General features: G+C 35.2%; 1 protein-coding gene and 1 non-coding gene across 3 annotated transcripts in view; both read right to left on the bottom strand.

Moving 5' to 3' along the window:
• Positions 1 to 965: 965 nt before the first annotated feature.
• The window catches only part of DENND4C (DENN domain containing 4C), a 106,087-nt gene continuing 87,797 nt past the window's right edge, over positions 966 to 19,255 (bottom strand). For both annotated transcript variants that reach the window (XM_020289340.2, XM_076008773.1), the window contains 7 exons: positions 16,730 to 16,912; positions 15,203 to 15,398; positions 12,974 to 13,219; positions 11,957 to 12,074; positions 4,984 to 5,134; positions 3,074 to 3,138; positions 966 to 2,693 (listed from right to left, as the gene is read on the bottom strand). In XM_020289340.2, coding sequence (XP_020144929.2) covers positions 2,557 to 2,693; positions 3,074 to 3,138; positions 4,984 to 5,134; positions 11,957 to 12,074; positions 12,974 to 13,219; positions 15,203 to 15,398; positions 16,730 to 16,912 — 1,096 coding nt within the window. In that variant the 3' untranslated portion in view covers positions 966 to 2,556. The remainder of the gene's footprint in view (positions 2,694 to 3,073; positions 3,139 to 4,983; positions 5,135 to 11,956; positions 12,075 to 12,973; positions 13,220 to 15,202; positions 15,399 to 16,729; positions 16,913 to 19,255) is intronic.
• On the bottom strand, positions 17,401 to 17,462 carry LOC142874691 (U7 small nuclear RNA). The gene has a single exon (XR_012922334.1). It is a non-coding gene; the product is annotated as a U7 small nuclear RNA (small nuclear RNA).

Below are 19,255 nucleotides of genomic sequence, written 5' to 3'. Positions count from 1 at the left end.
ACATATGAATCACCTAGGGGTCTGGCTAAAATGCTGATTGAGGCATAGGGCCCCACACTTTACTATAAGATCCTTTGATAATAGTAAAAAGTCCTCATCGCTCTTACTACTTGGTGTTAAAAAGTTGCATAGCATGAGAAAAATCTTAATTAGCAATGAATACAAATTGAAGAATTTAAAAAGCAAAAGGGAGAACTGTAGTGTTATTAACTAAGTAAAAAGGACTGATAAGGCCACAGTAACTTAAAAGCCACAAGTCTGGTATATGACCTGAAGTTTCTGAAGTTAAGTATTAAGCCGTACCTGGTTGATTGTGATGCACAAAACATGAGAACCACCCTACTTTCTGATTTCAAGGAATGTAGCTATGAAACAATAAAGGTCCAATTTTGTACTAATGTGCACCGGAAATGCAAAAAGGTAGCAACTGAGTATCCTGAAGTTAGGGGGACCTGTTAATTCATGTTCATTAGTTAAGTCACTAGCCATGCATGTAATCAACCTACAACATGCACCTAAAGATAGTGCAAAACCAACATAACTGGACTAAATTGAAAGTTTGTTTTTAGAAGTTACCAGGATTAAGGTTTCATTTAGTGCCACAAATCATGCTAGGCATTTCTAAGTCTTATAGACTGGTGATTTTTTTTTTCCTGTAAATTTTTAGTGGTACTTTTTTCCTGTGGTTAGTCTTGTGAAAATGCCTTTAAGCAGTTTAATACAAGAAATCAATCCTGTAACATACAAGTAGCAACAGGCTAAAGTTTTCAAGGTATTAGGAAATCTAATTTGATACAGCCTAAACATGTAAGCTTTCATTATAGACTTTTTAAAAGGGAAGTGGTTTGGTAAATAACAGTTGTGAAGACTACAGAGAAGAAAACAAAATACTGGAATTCTAAATATCACAAAGATTCAAATTAATCCTACAGATCTCAGGAGGTTTAATGTAACAGACAGGCACAGCAAATTTAATTTTTTATTTTATTCAACCTCAATTTTTTTTATATGCAAGGCAATTCCAAATGTTCTGTTGGGTCAGTAAGTGTTAATTATTAAAACTAGTACCAAAGTCTTAAGTTGCAAAAATATATACTCTGCGACAGTGCAAAAGATCCATTTTAAAGGTAATGAAAACTGTACATAATTTCTGACAAGTTCTTTCACTTTGTATTTTCACAATAAATTCAGACTAAAATCTGCATAGGTCAGAAAAACCCTGAAATGTTGAAAGATTGGTACAATAACTAGTTTTTAAAAGGTTACACAAGGTAGAAAGAAAAGTTGTGCTGTTAACTCCATCAGGTGGAAGTAAAGTTTCTGTGTCAATGATTTAATCATTTGCATAAATTTACTGTAAACGCACACACAGACCATTAGCTTCTTAAACCACACAGAGTGTTAAGGCAAATTTGTTCATAAGGGATGTTTTTAACAAAAGGCATGATAAATGTCAAAGTAAGGCATGTTGAGGTCATGATTTTCTTAAACCTACTGGCAACAAGCTCAATAAGCTTTAAAGTTTTAAGACTTAATTGATTCAACCTTAGAAACAGTATTTACAAATGCACAATTTTATCACAAGCATATAAATCTAAATATTATACAAGAATAAAACAACTGCAGTGCAAGTTTATCCCACAGGTTTTAAAAAGTGACTAATATCAACAATTTATGTGCCTGAACAAAGATTTCAGGTCCAATGACATACACTTTAGCATTTAAAAAGCATATTCTGATTAATTTCATTAATTATAAGGAAGCTGATTTAATTTCATTCTGTCTGATGACTGGCTCATTTATTCCAATTTTAAAGCTGTTGCCAATTAAGGTATTGGGATGAGGATGGAAATAACTGGATATTTAAGATATAATCCATTAAGCAAGATAATACATGATATGACAGGTAAAGATACATTAAATTTAAAGTCAGGGAAAGTCAGTTGTCATCAGACTTTCGGGTAATGTTGAGATTAATGACTACAGATGAGTTTAATAGAAGTCATTTATTTAATGGTCAATGGGACCCTTTCAGAAAACTATTGCAACACTCAATCTAAGAATTTTAATAAATATACATTATAATATGGCTGTATATACACATACCTACACAGCCCCACACATATACACACATACACAAATAGTTGCTCTTATAATTGAGAAATTTCATTTGTTTTGGGGATTAGGCAAGTTTAATTTGCCAGTCCCCAAACCCAATAGCTTCAAATACAAACAAAATGCCTCTAATGAATATGGTTTCTCATTATTTCTATCTAACTACAACAAATACTGAGAAATTCCAGAGTAGTTTTCAGTAGAGGCAGAGAAACAGTTCAGGAGTTGAAAATCTTCAATATCAATAAACTCTGGGACATTTTAATAACATTTTACATTTAGAGATGATTCAGTATGAATTACAATTCATTAGATATTGCCCCAAGAGTACTTCATTTCAGTTTTTACTATTTCTTAGGATTTGGAAAAAACCTTGAATGATTCCAGATTGACTCTATTCCCCCAGCCTCATGTGTCCAAAATTCCAATGAATCTTTTTATTTAAATGAGAGGGGCTCCAAAACACTTCCTGCACCACTCCACACTGATACTCGGTGGAGCATCAATTTTCTGCAACTTTTCAAGAATCTCTGAAGGCAGACTATTGTATGCAATTCCATATTCATCATCAAAAGCCTCTGAAAGAAATTTTCAAAAATGCAGTTGTAATTTGTTAATAAACAAAAGCCATTCATTTTAAAATGATACTACTGAGTCATATTACATAACTATATATTTAAAGGTAGAAATCTTTTTTTTGGTCAATTTAAATTTTTTTGGAGATGGGTCTTACTATGTTGCCCAGGTTGGTCTTGAACTCCTGGCCTCAAAGTGGTTCTCTCACCTCAGCCTCCCAAATTGCTAGCATTACAGGCGTGAGCCACCATGCCTAGCTCTAAATGTAGAAATCCTTTTAAAGGCAAGTGAAGTATTGGCACGTACCAGCTACAATTTTTAAAAATTACTTTAGAAAATAAAACTAAAAAGTTGCTTCAGTAATCCCTCATTAACTACTTACCAATATCAATATTCTCTCTTCCTAGAGACACTAACGATAAGAAGAGAATTTCTCTGTACAAACTCCTATAAAACAAATATATTTTAAAAGTTAGTGGAAAAATGGTATGAAAATACAGATATATGTTTTTTTTAAATGGCGAGAACAGACTAAGTTCTGTAATCTAGTTAACAATAACATATGTACATCAATATCCTGATTTTGATATTACACTATGGTTATATGAAATGTCACCATTGGAGGAAGCTGGGTGAAGGGTACACTGAACTCTGTACAATTTTTGCAACTTCCTATGAGTCTCTATTTCAAATTAAAAAGGTAAAAAAGAAAGGGTAATGGGCATAAAGCTTCACACCAATAACAAAATGGCTCATTTTAACTCTATTATAATAATTTTTTAACAATATAAGTAACATACAACTTTTAAATTTCCAATTAAAATATGCAAAAGCAGAGAGTCTCCTCTCATCTTTTGCTACTCGACAAAGTAACATTAATTTATGAGTTAAACCCTTGGACACAAACTGTGAAAGGTGGTATGGTCTCTGTGCTATTAATTCAATAACAAAGGACAAATCACCTTTATTTGGTTTGTGAATATAAAAATTTCATAAATGAAACATTAAAAATGAGCTTCATGACTCAGTTGTTAAAAATAAACATGAGAGGAAAATTTAAGAAATGAACTGATACCTATTTCCAAATGAGGTCACATTGAGACAAAAAATGAACTGATTTACACAGGAAAAAAGTTAGAAGGTAATGCTGATTCTAATAACACTTCACATAGCTTTCTCTAGAAGCTTCAGACGCTGTAACATGACATTTCCAATATTACTGCTCTCATAAACTACAGATGCTTGAAGCAAGCTAGTCTTTAGATTGTGATGGTCATCTCTACTTCAAACTGTTTAGATTACAAGCGGATCCATCCATTTTATTATCAATTCTTTTTGTTTGTTTTTTTGAGACAGAGTCTTGCTTTGTTGCCCAGGCTAGAGTGAGTGCCGTGGTGTCAGCCTAGCTCACAGCAACCTCAAACTCCTGGGCTCAAGCAATCCTTCTGCCTCAGCCTCCCAAGTAGCTGGGACTGCAGGCATATGCCACCATGCCTGGCTAATTTTTTCTATATATATTAGTTGGCCAATTAATTTCTTTCTACTTATAGTAGAGACGGGATCTTACTCTTGCTCAGGCTGGTTTTGAACTCCTGACCTTGAGCAATCCACCCACCTCAGCCTCCCAGAGTGCTAGGATTACAGGCGTGAGCCACCGCCCCTGGCCCATTTTATTATCAATTCTTGATCTATTATTTCTGAGATTATATTCAAAGTTGCCATGACTGAAGAAACTTGAATGAGACCCTGGAAACATCAGTAATGTTTGACATAATTGATTACGCCCCCTTTTCTGAAGCTTCCACTGCAAAATTCACACAGGGGGGGATGAGCACTAATCCAAGCATGTTAGCAGATATTAGTAACAGGGTCAGAAGAGCTCCACATTCTTTCAATACACTGTTTCTATCACTTTCCTAAATTGTTTCTACTGCTAATCCCATATTCTTTTACATCCAACAAGAAGTATAAATATCACAGAGCCTGAGCAAGTAGTACAGATATATATACCTCAATGTTAACTATACATTTTCAGTGAACAGCAGTAATGTTTCCATAAGACAGTACACTTTAGACATCCATGAATTATCTTCTTAAAATTTAATCTATTGCCCCAAACACTTCTGTTTATATTCAAATATGAATGCATATATCTGTGTAGTACTTTTTAATACAATCAGATGTTTTGCAATGTATTTCTTTTACAAGTAGACATATATTACAAAGTAAAATAATTTTTTTAAAAATGGAATTACTGAGAGGCATACCAGGCAAACAATAGTGTATTATTACCTTTGTCTTTTCATGTCTGGCTTCATTAGCTGTGAAAGCAGGTTGATGGGTTTAAGAACATCATTATGCTGAATACTCTGCCTAATGGTTTCTACTAAAGTGCTTGTTGCTTGTTGTTCTTCTGACAGGAGAGACGATTTCTTTTCAGAATCTAACAAAAAGAAAACAGTAAATAAGTTTTTCTCAATTATTAAAGAAGTTTTTTTCCAGAGTTGTGGCATTTTCCATCATGCTTAGTCAATATCACCTCCCCCTTACTAGTAAAATTATGTGGCAACTGTACTCAGCTAAGAAGAACTTTTACTGCTCCTATTTTTCAGATAGGAGACCTGTCCCTCTGCCCTTCTCCCCCAGTTATTGCTTACTGCCTGAGGCTGCGATGTGAGGCAGCCATCTTGCCACCACAAAGCGATCTTTACTGAAAGTAAAGCAGACACAACAGAAAGAGCTTGGGTTCCTGATGACAGGGCTTGCCTACCAGTCCTAGACTAATACGTAACTTTTAAAAAAAAATTTATTTCTTAATTGACAAGAACTGTATATATATAAGGTGTACAACATGATGCAATTCATAACTTCTTTATGTGAAGAAATAATCTTTACCTGTTTAAGCCTCTTATTTTCTATAAAATACAAAGGAGTCTAATCCTAATTAATTTAAGAATAATTCTAGAACTATTAAGAACAAACATTTATACAGACTTCATAGATTATAAAAGTACTTCAAGCTGGGCAAGGTAGCACATGCCTGTAGACCCAGCTACTCACAAGGCTGATGTGGAAGAATCACTTGAGCTCAGGAGTTCAAGACCAGCCTGAGCAACACAGCAAGACACAGTTTCAATAGAAAAAAAAAGTGTGTCAGTGGCAGAGTAGATTTGAATTGTACTAACATTAAAGATACACAAATTCAACAACATAGGCTTGGAAAAAGGGAAAACTAATAATTCAGGTAATTTCAGAAGCCATATGATGTTATTTACATCCACATTAGCATGAGATGGAAAATGTATCCAACAGATCTTCAATCAGACAGATTTTGAGTTCCTATCTTAAACAACATTGTATTATTCACATAATACAACCCCTAAATAAAGGCAATGAGTCATACTTCATGTTCAACCAAAGCAATAGCAAATTTCTCTGTTAGGATAACAACAGGAAATACTGGCTGCTATGGGTTTTGATGCTCTACCTGCTAAATATAATATGCAATTTCACTGTTTGATATAATTCCCAAATCATACAATTCACACATGTAAACAGAGATACCTATTTGGGTTAGGCTCTAAAGTCACAGCAAAGCATGTACATCAAGTCTATTCAAACTCCGTGATTTAGCAGGTAGAAGATCTAGGATCAAAATCCATAGCAGTGCTGTTTCTTTGGTTGAACACAATTTTTTTTTTTTTTTTTGAGACAGGGTCTCACTTTGTTGTCCAGGCTAGAGTGAGTGCCGTGGCGTCAGCCTAGCTCACAGCAACCTCAAACTCCTGAGCTCAAGCAATCCTGCCTCAGCTTCCCGAGTAGCTGGGACTACAGGCATGCGCCACCATGCCCGGCTAATTTTTTTTTTTATATATATATATTAGTTGGCCAATTAATTTCTTTCTATTTATAGTACAGACGGGGTCTCGCTCTTGCTCAGGCTGGTTTCGAACTCCTGACCTCGAGCAATCCGTCTGCCTCGGCCTCCCAGAGTGCTAGGATTACAGGCGTGAGGCCACCTTGCCCGGCCTTGAACACAATTAAATATACTAAAAACCACTGAATGTACACTTTATTTTTTAATTATTTTTTAGAGACAGGGTCTTACTCTGTCACCCAGGCTGGCGTGCAGTGGCGTGATCATAGCTTACTGCATCCTTGAACTCTAGGGCTCAAGCAATCCACCTTAGCCTCCTGAGAAAACAAGTGCACACCACTATGTGCTCAGCTAATTTTTTAAAAACTTTTTGTAGAGTCAGGGTCTCTCTGTTGGCTAGTCTGGTGAATTATTTTGGCTATTCTGGGTCCCTTGAATATCCGCATGAATTTTATAATAGGCTTGTCAATTCATGCAAAGAAGCCACCTAGAATTTTGACAGAAATTGCATTCAACCTGTAGTTCAATTTAGGACTACTGTCATTTAAATTTTTCCAATCCATAAACATGGGATTTCTCTCCATTTATTTAGGTATTAATTTCTTTCAACAATGATTTCAGTTTTCAGAGTGTAAGTTTTACACTTGTTTTGTCAAGTTTATTCCTAAATATATTTTCTTTTTTAATGCTATTCTAAAGGAAATATTTTAAATTTCAATTTGGATTATTTGTTCAAAGTATATAGAAACAGTTGATTTCTGTATATTAATCTTATATCCTGCAACTTTGCTAAACTTATTAGTTCCAATACATTGTGTGTGTGTATGGTATGTGTGTATACCTTAGAATTTTCTATATACATGATGGTATAATCTGTATGTAGAGGCCGGGCGCGGTGGCTCACGCCTTAATCCTAGCACTCTGGGAGGCCAAGGCGGGCGGATTGCTCGAGGTCAGAAGTTCTAAACCAGCCTGAGCAACAGCGAGACTCTGTCTCTACTATGAATACAAAGAAATTAATTGGCCAACTAATATATATAGAAATTAGCCGGGCACGGTGGCACATGCCAGTAGTCCCAGCTACTCGGGAGGCTGAGGCAGGTGGATTGCTTGAGCCCAGGAGTTTGAGGTTGCTGTGAGCTAGGCTGACATCAGGGCACTCACTCTAGCCTGGGCAACAAAGCGAGACTGTCTCCAAAAAAAAAAAAAAAAAAAATCTGTATGTAGAGATAGTTTTAATTCTTCCTTTCCAGTTTGGATGCCTTTTATTTTCTTGCCTAATTGCTCGAGCTAGAACCTCCAGTTAAGTAAAAATGGCACAAGCAGACATCCTTGTCTTGTCTCAGTACTTACAGGGAAAGTGTTTAGTCTTTTACTATTAAGTATGATATCAACTGTGGATTTTCATAGATGCCCATTATAAGGATGAAGAAGTTCTATTCCTAGATTGCTGAGCGTTCTAAACAAAGGGTGATGGATTTTGTCAAATGCTTTGGCTGTGCCTACTGAGATAATCATGTGGATTTTGTCCTTTATTGATACGATGTATCAATACACTAAATCAATATACTAATTGATTTTCAAATGTTAAACTGAAACCGCATGCCTGAGATAAATCCCACTTAGTCATCGTGTACAGTCATTTTTCTATATTGCAGGATTCAAAATATTGCTAATATTTTGTTGAAGAGTTTTATGCCTATATTCATAAGTGATACTGATTTTGAATTTTCTTTTCATATAGCATCTTTGTTTGGTTTTTCTATCAGGGTAATACCAGTTTTCTCACCAAAATCTCCACTATTTTCTAGAGTACTCTCAGGCTTGAACTTCTTCACACTGTATTCCAAATAAAGTCATTTCCTTTAGGGAGAGTTTCAGAGCTTTCTATTTTTATGATCTGCCTCTCTTGGTAGGCAAAGCCTCTAAGCCAGTGCTCTGGAGCTGGGGCTGGGAACAGTGGCCCTTCTCTTAGAGTGACACTCTTGCTTTATGAGTAGGGTGCTGGATGGGGTCTTTTCAGCTTGCCTCTCTTGTGGCATGAAATCTCTATCCTATGAGTGAACTGTAGTGAGAACTAGGGACCCAGTATTCTCAGCCTGCCACCACAACTGGGGTACAGCCTCTACCCTATGAACGGCGGGTAAGTGGAAGGATTGAACCCCATCTTTGGCCACACTCAGCAGGAATTTAGCCTCTGCAATGCAGAGCTGGAAGGATGAGAAATGCTGGCAGGCTGCTTTTCCAACGGAGATGCTTATAGCCCTTGACTAGGAGCTGTTGGGGTGGAGAATGGGGGAAAGCTGCGCAGGGAATGGTTATCAAGTTGTGGCTCAACTGCCTCAGAAACTTGCTGTTTTTAATAAGATTTAGTAGATTTTTTAAAAAAATAAATGTTTCTTCATTTGCTCTATAGTCTTAGGACAATTTCCAAAACGTTAGTTTTTTTAAAAATAATTTTCACTAATTATGGTTGTTTCACTGAGGAGTGGGTCTACAGAGTACCTCATATTGCCATTCCAGAAATCATCTCACTTAATTCTCATAGGTCTTTTAATGTTATATATATATACTAATTTTTCATTTAAACCACCCAATCAAGTAAAGAAACATGGCCATTTTTGAGAGTGTCAAGTTTTATTCCTGCCACAAATTTCCGAATATCTGAGTCACTTGTCTATTTCAAAAGATACAGGAAAACAACTGAAGAAATGGCAGTTCTAATTCTATTCTTTTCTTTTTTTTTTTTGGAGTCAGAGTCTCACTCTGTTGCCCGGGCTAGAGTGCCGTGGTGTCAGCCTAGCTCACAGCAACCTCAAACTCCTGGGCTCAAGCAATCCTCCTGCCTCAGCCTCCCGAGTAGCTGGGACTACAGGCATGCACCACCATGCCCGGCTAATTTTTTGTATATATATTTTTAGTAGGTCAATTAATTTCTTGCTATATTTAGTAGAGATGGGGTCTCGCTCTTGTTCAGGCTGGTTTTGAAGCTCTGACCTTGAGTGATCTGCCTGCCTTAGCCTACCAGAATGCTAGGATTATAAGTGTGAGCCGCAGCTCCCAGCCTATAGGTTATTCTGCTCATGCCTAAAAAGCATTCAAATATCATAACTGAAACCAAAAATTAAAGGGAAAAAAGTTTATAATATATTTAATCGTAATTTTGTGACTGGCATATACCAAGGGAAAGCATTTTTTTCCTTCTAGTTTTTTTTTTTTTTTTTTTTTAAGGCAGATTCTCACTCTGTTGTTCCAGCTAGAGTGCCATGGCGTCAGCCTAGCTCCCAGCAACCTCAAAATCCTGGGCTCAAGCGATCCTTCTGTCTCAGCAACCCAAGGAGCTAGGACTACAGGCATGTGCCACCATGCCTGGCTAATTTTTTCTATGTATTTTTTGTTGGCCAATTAATTTCTTTCTATTTTTAGTAGAGACGGAGTCTCACTCTTGCTCAGGCTGGTTTTGAACTCCTGACCTTGAGCAATCCTCCTCCCTTGGCCTCCCAGAATGCTAGGATTATAGGCGTGAGCCACCTCGCCCGGCCTCCTCCTAGTTTTAAGTAAAAAAATTGCAAAGTAGAGACAGATCATTGAAAAATGTACAAAGTAGTATAAAATAAAGATTGAGTTTTTCCCTTTCTTTTCTGAGTAGCCACTATTAAAAGATTGGGAAATATTTTATGCATATACTCAACATACAGATACACACTTTTGGTTTTGTGGGTTTGTTTTTCTACAAGAAAGGGAAGAGATTATATATTGTTCTGTAACTTGTGTTTTTTCACTCAGTATATAATGGCATCCATCCTTTCAGGCACCTATATACAAATGATTCTCATTCTTTTTCTTGGCTGCCAATATTAGTATGAATTTACCACAATTCTCCTGTTGAATATTTGCATTAAAATTTTCCATTATTATACAAAATCCTGCAGTAAATATCCTTGTATTAATACAAACAGCATCGTACTGTATTTCTGCAGAACAGAATTCTCCAGTTGCAATTCCTAAGTTTATAGGGTATCCACATATTAAATCTGGATAATGTTTGCCATATTGTTTTTCAGAAATTTATCATTTTATACTTCTAACAGTATATCAAATTGTTCTTCCTTCTACATCTTTAGCAAAGTTGAATATTATTAATCTTTAAAATTTTTTGCCAGCCTGATAATTATAAGTTTATATTTTCCTTTTTTAAAAAATAAAATTGTACTTCACTAAGTACTAATGTGAATGAACAATTTTTCATACATTTAATGTTATGGACTGAATTGTGTCCCCTCAAAATTTGTGTGTTGGAGCTCTACCTAAATGCCAATGTGACCGTTATTTGGAGATAAGGCCTTTAGAAATAATTAAGGTTAAAGAGAGGACATAATTATGGGACCCTAATCCAATATGACTGGTGTCTTTATTGGAAAAAGAGACATCAAGGATGTGTGCATGTGCATGTATGTGCACACAGAAAAAAGCTGTGTGAGGGTACAACTAAAAGGCAGCCATCTCCATGCCAAGAAGAGAGGCCTCAGAAGAAACCAAACCTGCTAACACCTTGACTTTGGACTTCCAGCCTGCAGAACTGTGAGAAAATAAATTTATTTTTATATGTATATGTATATGTATATTACATTTATTTTAAATTTTTATTAATTTCTTTTTTTTTAATTTTCACTAGTATGTCATTGTCCCAAGAAAATAAATGTCTGTTGTTAAAGCCACCCAGTCTGTAGTATTTTATTATGGCAGCCCTAGCAAACTAATACAGTTTGTAAGCCACTTAACATTTTTTCCATGAACTACTTTAATATCATTTGCTCGTTTACCTATTGGATTATTTGTGTTTTTCTTATTGACTCATAAGGCTTCTAAATACACAAATGCTAACTCTTAAACCCCTTACAAAAATATGTTCTAAATATAAAATATTAAAAATGAAGGCAGAATCTCTGAGACTAGCCAGTACCCATCAATATAACTGAAATTATGATCCTATACCAATACATCTAAATTACTCTTCCACTATATAGAATTTACTCTCAAAATACCCAACCAAATTGGTATTTAATAGAAAAATCACAGAAAAACTACTCAACTCCAGTTGAGACCTGTCAGAGTTATTTAATATAGAGGTCAGTATAATACCAAATCAATTTGAATTAACTCAAATTTTTTAAAATAAAGAAAAACAATTTGCTTTCCTCTCTTTAATTCTAGAGAAATTTAATTCCGTTTAATTACATTCTTTTTATTTTTCAGTAGTCTATTCTTCTTTACTGTTGTTATAATAGTATACAGATGTACTGTGTCACAATTTGCCTATCCATTCACCTGTGGTTGAAATCTGGGTTGTGTCTAGTTTGAGTCTGTATTTAATTCTATTTTACTTACTAAAATTCCTCCATGAAACATACAGAGGTTCTCCTGGTTCCTGATGAAGGTTGATATTATCCCATAACAGCTGAATATATACAAGTTTACTATCCTGAGACAGAGATGACAGAGGAAGCTAAAAGAGATCAATAGATATTATTAGTATTCTAGGCATAATAATTAAACAATGGCTCTTGCAAAACTTGACCAATGAGTTCTTTCAAAATTCTGGACCTAAAATTCTACACAAAAATTTTAATTTTTATGAATGTCTGATGATAAGTGTTCTTGTTATTTTCTGAGGTATAAGTTTCTCATTCTGACTCTCAAGGATTGGAATAACAACATGGTAACTGACACACTGGTCACATGAAAGATTAATCACCATTACAAAAAATTTTTAAATCAAAGTGCAAGAGTTCCTTCTATCTTACCAGGTAATTTTGTATGAACTACTAGTACCTAAAATAAGTCAGTCAAACTAGAGTTTATAATGCTTTAAGAAAAGACTTTGTTGTGCCCCAGGTATATATTTAGGGTCTGGGTGTCTCGGAGTCTTTTCAAATAACGTTTGTTGTGAGAATTTCAATAGGGAATATGACAGTTTGGAATAAAGCCTACCTTTATTAGATGCCTTTGCAGCTAGATATGACCATATAACTAAGTTTAGTCCAAAGAGATATATGTGAAAATATTATGTACAACTCCAGGAGCTGTCTCTTAAGAAGACATATTCTCTTCTATCCATTTTTCTCCTTACTGCTGGCTGGAATGTGGATATGATAGCTTGGAGGTGGTCAGCCATCCTGAACCAGAAGTAAAACTTGGAAATAGAGGTCCTGTACAGCTAAGCAAAAAGATAGAAAGATCTCAGGTCCCTAACACTAAACTATTCCTGGACTGCCTATCCAAAAAGTGAGAGAGAAATAAACTTATCTTGTTAAACTATAGTTGTTGTATACTTTCAGAAGCTTGAAGTTAAGCCTTAACCTAACTAATACCAATGCAATGTAAGTATAGAAGATAATATCCTACCTGTATACCTTTATTACAATGCTCAGATGTGAGGATAAGTCCCGGCAAGTTACTAGGAAGGTCCAAACGTCTGAAATACCAAACGAGGTTCCAGAAAATGATTGGATGTTGATTGATGAAAGAGGATGTATGAATCACCTGATCGCCTTCATTTTCTAGCAAAGATTCAAGTTCTTTACGAAGCACTAGAGGACTCAAGTAGGGCACAGAAACAGGCGGAGGATTGGGCCTTTTTCCCAAAGGATCCTTAAAAACAATACAAAAAGAAGTGAATATTATCTATTTAATTTTGTATGCTTAAGAGTACTTCTCAGTGAGATTATGCATCCCTATCCTTTTACAATCAGTTATTTCATGACCATTGCTACACACAAAACACCCTAACGAATGAAAGAAAAAAAATACCTAATCTTAAATACTCTTAAATTAAGTCATTGCATAAGAAAATTAATAATCCACATTTTAATACGCCCTTTAAAACAGTTTCTCTACCTTGTTGATAAGAGCAATGGCCATTATGTAGGATTCATTTATCTTTTCAAAGTTTTATAAGAAATACTTGCATTTTCATGTTTCAAAATGATATATGTGTTGAAAGATGTGATGTTCTACTACAATTCTAAACGATTGTTTAGAATGGGGCAATTTTCTGTGTTAATATTCTTTGTTGATTCCTTTTAAAATTACATTTAACTTGTTTTTATATTTGATTACAATAAGAACTGAAGGAATTAAAAAATATTATTTTTATAATTGAAATGAAATAAGGAATGAAAAAATAAAACCCAACCTAGACTTTGTAAGTTATGCATACTATAGTCAGAAGAAAATGTTTATAACTAACTCATTAATAATGAATACCCTAGTGCCACACTGTGCTCTCCAAAACCATTTCACTCTACAAGGAACCAGGGTTTCTTAGAGAAATGGCTGATTCCAGGTCTGAGGAAGAAAATACATTAACATAAACATGAAACATCTTGTCATATAAGAAAGCAAGGAAGCTTTAAAAAATTACAAAAAAGCTAGTAGAGCTGTGTCAAGAGGACTAATGAGCTAACTTGCATAGGCTTCTAGCTGAGAAAAGACTGGGTAATATAAAACATCAATAAAAATAAAATAGCAATGGATTTGAGTTCATGATACCCTAATTCCCCAAAATTAACTGATCATCTTGGAGAATAACTGAGACCCAATTCATTATTTGAAAAATTGATAAATAAAAAGAAAGAATCAAACATTTATTCTGCCTTTTCAATATAAATTGCATCTTAAGAAAAACAAACAGAAGATGTGAGGAAGTTTCTCTTTATAATGTATTTCATATAATAAATAAAAAATGACAGTATTAGACTATCGTTATTTTATAGCTCCTAACAAATTATTTTATCTAGGCATCGAGGCATTAATAACTACTAATATCACAACGATAGTTTATGTTCACTGCTAAAAGGAATATATCACCACTGATAAAATTCAAAAACAAACAAATGAATAATAAAACAAACCCTAAATCTAATCAAGCTTCTAAATACAAATACCAACTTATAGGGCTGCAGTCAACAACAAAATCTGGATTGTATAAAAAGGACAAACTGGTTTTATCAACAAATAAATTGCAAGGGAAAAAAAGAGAATCTACAGATTTAAAAAGACTAAAAAATGTACCAACCAATTGCAATGCATGAACTTTATTTGATCCTGATTCCTCAAACTACGACACAAACACAAATATGCATTTGACATTTTGAGACAATCAGAAATCTGAACAGACTGAATAACTTAATGATATTTTTGTATGATAACGGCATTGTGATTATGTAGTTTTTTAAATCCTCATCACTTAGGGATACATACTGAAATATTTATAAATGGAATACATGATTAAAATTTGCTTCAAAATAATCTAGGAAAAGAGAAGTGAATGAGGGTGTAGATAAAAGAAGAATGGCCATAAAGTAGAAATAATTGAAGCTAAATGACGGGTTCAAGGGACTCATTATACTCTTCTGTTTCTTTTTGTACAAATTTAAAATTCTCCATAATAAAAAGATTAGAGTTCTTAGTTTATTTATGGAAAAATTCTTTTTTTATTCCCCGCCCCCCGTTTCCCAAATTCTTATCTATAATTTTTCATGTTATTAAAATAAGTCTACTATAGAAGAATTATATAATGTTCTAACAAATACTTACATACATACACAGCATAGTTAAAATGTTATTACATACCACAACTTCCTGCAGACTGTTTGGAAGACTAACTGTTGAAATGCCATGAAATGGTCGCTGGGTAAAGTCAATATTTTGCAAGGGGCCTCCAACACTGTGACTTCTAGTCAAAGATATGTTTCGCTTTGAGAAACTATCAGGCACAGATGAAATTTTTATAGTTTGGACATCTCCACTGGCTTTCTTTATTTCATCACTTTAAAAAAATGGAGAAGAAATGCTTTGTGTTGAAAATAATCTAAACCTGTAGAGCTACAATATTTACTACAAGGAATCTTGAGTCTATTAAATATAACTGAGAAGAATCAGTACTGCCTTTTAAAAATTAAACTTTCTTCAAAGCATTTGTAAAACTGATCAGAAGAACAGGATGGAGTAGATGACTCTGGTGAGGGGTGAGAATAGGTCATACTGTAGATCACATCTAACCAAAATGTTATAAAAAAAAACACAAAAACATGTATCTGGTGTCGGGCAGGTATGGGGGGGAGGGGATGGGTGTATATATATACAAGTACATTGTGCATTGTTGGGGGCATGGATATTCTTGAAGCTCTGACTCGAGTGGGGAGGGAAGGCAATAGCAATGTATGTAACCTTAACATTTGTACCCCCTTATTATGCTGAAATAAAAAATAAAAAAATTTAATAGAAAGATAAAGTGCCCATTCAGTTGCTTTATACAAACATTATTTCATCTTTATTAAAAAAAAAATCACCTAGAAGTATACTATATGCAAATAAGTAAAGTCATTGATGAGTATTTAATCTCTATCAGGCCACAACCCACTAGATCTTATTTACTTTTTAATTTATAGTGCTTAGCATAATACTTAGCATACAATAGGCTCTCATGATTCAAACAATATTTAAGAGAAAAGTGTGTACTTTATAGTAAAGAGAAAATCGGTAATGACCACATTAAGGGGGAAATATTTTTTACTGTTGAGAAGTTCATTTTGTAAGAGACCAATGTCAAACATTAAACTTAGTTCAAGCCGGGCGCGGTGGCTCACGCCTGTAATCCTAGCTCTCTGGGAGGCTGAGGCGGGTAGATTGCTCAAGGTCAGGAGTTCGAAACCAGCCTGAGCAAGAGCGAGACCCCGTCTCTACTATAAATAGAAAGAAATTAATTGGCCAACTAATATATATATATAGAAAAAATTAGCCGGGCATGGTGGCGCATGCCTGTAGTCCCAGCTACGCGGGAGGCTGAGGCAGGAGGATCGCTTGAGCACAGGAGACTGAGGTTGCTGTGAGCTAGGCTGATGCCACGGCACTCACTCTAGCCTGGGCAACAGAGTGAGACTCTGTCTCAAAAAAAAAAAAAAAAACTTAGTTCAAAAATGGGTTATCATCACATTCATCCATTAGATATTTAAACACTATGTGGTACTGAAAAGTTAAGATTAAATTTTTTTTAATGCCAGAACTTATTACGCCTACAAGAGTCAGGATATCTTTAAAGATGGAATTTTTACAAAGGTACACAACTTATTATAAAGAGAACTCTCTACCCTGTGGTACCTTGGTTCAACTGCAGAGCTTGTTTCTTCAGTTACGGTCTGGTTATGTTTTGAGAAATCCATAAAGTTGATCAAGTCAGGTTCTGCTAAACTGGATACAGGTTTGTGCTCCAAGGATTCACTTGCCAGTGGAATGCTTCCACTTTGTAAACTGTCACCAGAGGTGCTTGGTTTCAGAAAAAAGCTAAATATGGAATAGTTAAAAACAAAAAACAAACGAACAAAAAAACCTTTAAATATTATTGAGTCCTCTAAATTTCATCATATATGGAATTGCTTTATGATAAAGCAGTCATTAATGAAGTATACAATCCATAAAGGAAATACTGCCTATTTCAAACACAAACATATTCTCTCTCTCTCTCCACCTCCCACTCTCATATTCTCTTCTCCAGCTACCTTAAACTTTTCAAATGAAAGGTGTGAGGTACTCCAATATAAGATCCCTTCAGTTTTTGAGAACCATTAGAAAGCTATGAAGGAAGGGGGGAAGCAAAATATTTTATTAATTTCTCAAGTTAAAAAAAATAAGAGCTGTAGCAACAGCAATATTTTAAAATATATTAATGTAGACAGCTAGCCTGATGATGGTGGGTTATCAGTATGTATGTGTGTATGTATGTATGTATTGACTGTTTTTAGTTGTTTTGTTTTTTTGGGTTTTTTTTGTGGGGGGGCCTTCCGGTAAGGACCGGAAGACCTACTAGACAAATTCTAAAAGAGCTGTAACACTGTACTGACTGTTTTTGAGATAGAGTCTCACTCTGTTGCCCAGGCTAGAGTGCTGTTGCATCAGCCTAGCTCAAAGCAACCTCAAACTCCTGGGCTCAAGCAATCCTGCCTCAGCCTACCGAGTAGCTGGGACTACAGGCATGCGCCACCATGCCCGGCTAGTTTTTTCTATATCTTTTTAGTTGGTCAATTAATTTCTTTCTATTTTTAGTAGAGCCAGGGTCTCGCTCTTGCTCAGGCTTGTTTCAAACTCCTGACCTTGAGTGATCCACCTGCCTCAGCCTCCCAGAGTACTGGGATTACAGGCGTGAGCCACCATGCCCTGCCCAGAATTTATTAATATTAGTGTCACTAAAGTTGGTATACAATCCCCTACTAGTAAATTTAACTGTCTTTAAATAAAATAAATCAACCTATAACTGTTTATAATGCTCTCCTTTTCACTTATAAATGTCTATTTTGTCTCTAGTCATTTCTTTTTTTCTCTATTCATTAGTTTATATCCATGTGATCTCTCTCCTTCTCCCTTTGGGTGAGACTGGGTGAGGAGACGGCTGTGAAAGGAACATTAGAGGATTTTCTGAGGTAATGGTAATATTTGGTAAGGGTTTGATTTGCACAAATGTATGCTTTTACTCTTCAAATGGTATGTTTAAGATTTGTCCATTTTATTATATATAAATTTACCTCAAAAGACTGTAAATAAATACTGAACTCTAGTTAATGATATGCACGCTAAAGTCTTTGCGGGAGAAATGTACTAACATCTACATCTTACTTTTATTTTTTTATTTTTATTTTTTTTGAGACAGAGTCTCACCTTATTGCCCAGGCTAGAGTGAGTGCCGTGGCGTCAGCCTAGCTCACAGCAACCTCAATCTCCTGGGCTCAAGCAATCCTACTGCCTCAGCCTCCTGAGTAGCTAGTACTACAGGCATGCACCACCATGCCCGGCTAGTTTTTTCTATATATATTAGTTGGCCAATTAATTTCTTTCTATTTATAGTAGAGACGAATTCTTGCTCTTGCTCAGGCTGGTTTTGAACTCCTGACCTTGAGCAATCCGCCGGCCTCAGCCTACATCTTACTTTTAAATAAATAAAAATATAAAATAAATTGATGGAGGAATAGATAAGTGATAAAGCAAGTACAGTAAAATGTAAATTTAAAAATTCAGGAAGGGATATTTAAGTGTTCATTAAAAAATTTTGTAAACGGCCGGGCGCTGTGGCTCACGCCTGTAATCCTAGCTCTTGGGAGGCCGAGGCGGGCGGATTGCTCAAGGTCAGGAGTTCAAAACCAGCCTGAGCAAGAGCGAGACCCCGTCTCTACTATAAATAGAAAGAAATTAATTGGCCAACTGATCTATATATAAAAAATTAGCCGGGCATGGTGGCGCATGCCTGTAGTCCCAGCTACTCGGGAGGCTGAGGCAGGAGGATCGCTTGAGCCCAGGAGTTTGAGGTTGCTGTGAGCTAGGCTGACGCCACGGCACTCACTCTAGCCTGGACAACAAAGTGAGACTCTGTCTCAAAAAAAAAAAAAAAAAAAAAAAAAAAAAAATTTTGTAAACTTTGTTGTAAATTCAAAATTTTCTATAACATCATATGGGGGAGAGACTCAAATGCTCTTTCATACTTAATTTGAAAATATAAAATAAAATACTTGTCACAGTAGCTGGAAAACCACAATTAACTCAAAAAAAGTACAGGACTTATGGAGAATAATTTAAACCTGTATTAAAGGATATAAAAGAAAAAAAAAAGTAAAAAATGAATAAACTCATCTTGTAATT

The sequence above is a fragment of the Microcebus murinus genome, chromosome 12, assembly GCF_040939455.1.
Source record: "Microcebus murinus isolate Inina chromosome 12, M.murinus_Inina_mat1.0, whole genome shotgun sequence".
Lineage (NCBI taxonomy): Eukaryota > Metazoa > Chordata > Mammalia > Primates > Cheirogaleidae > Microcebus > Microcebus murinus.
The sequence above is the reverse complement of the archived record's forward strand: the minus strand, read 5'-3'. Positions and strand labels throughout refer to the sequence as shown.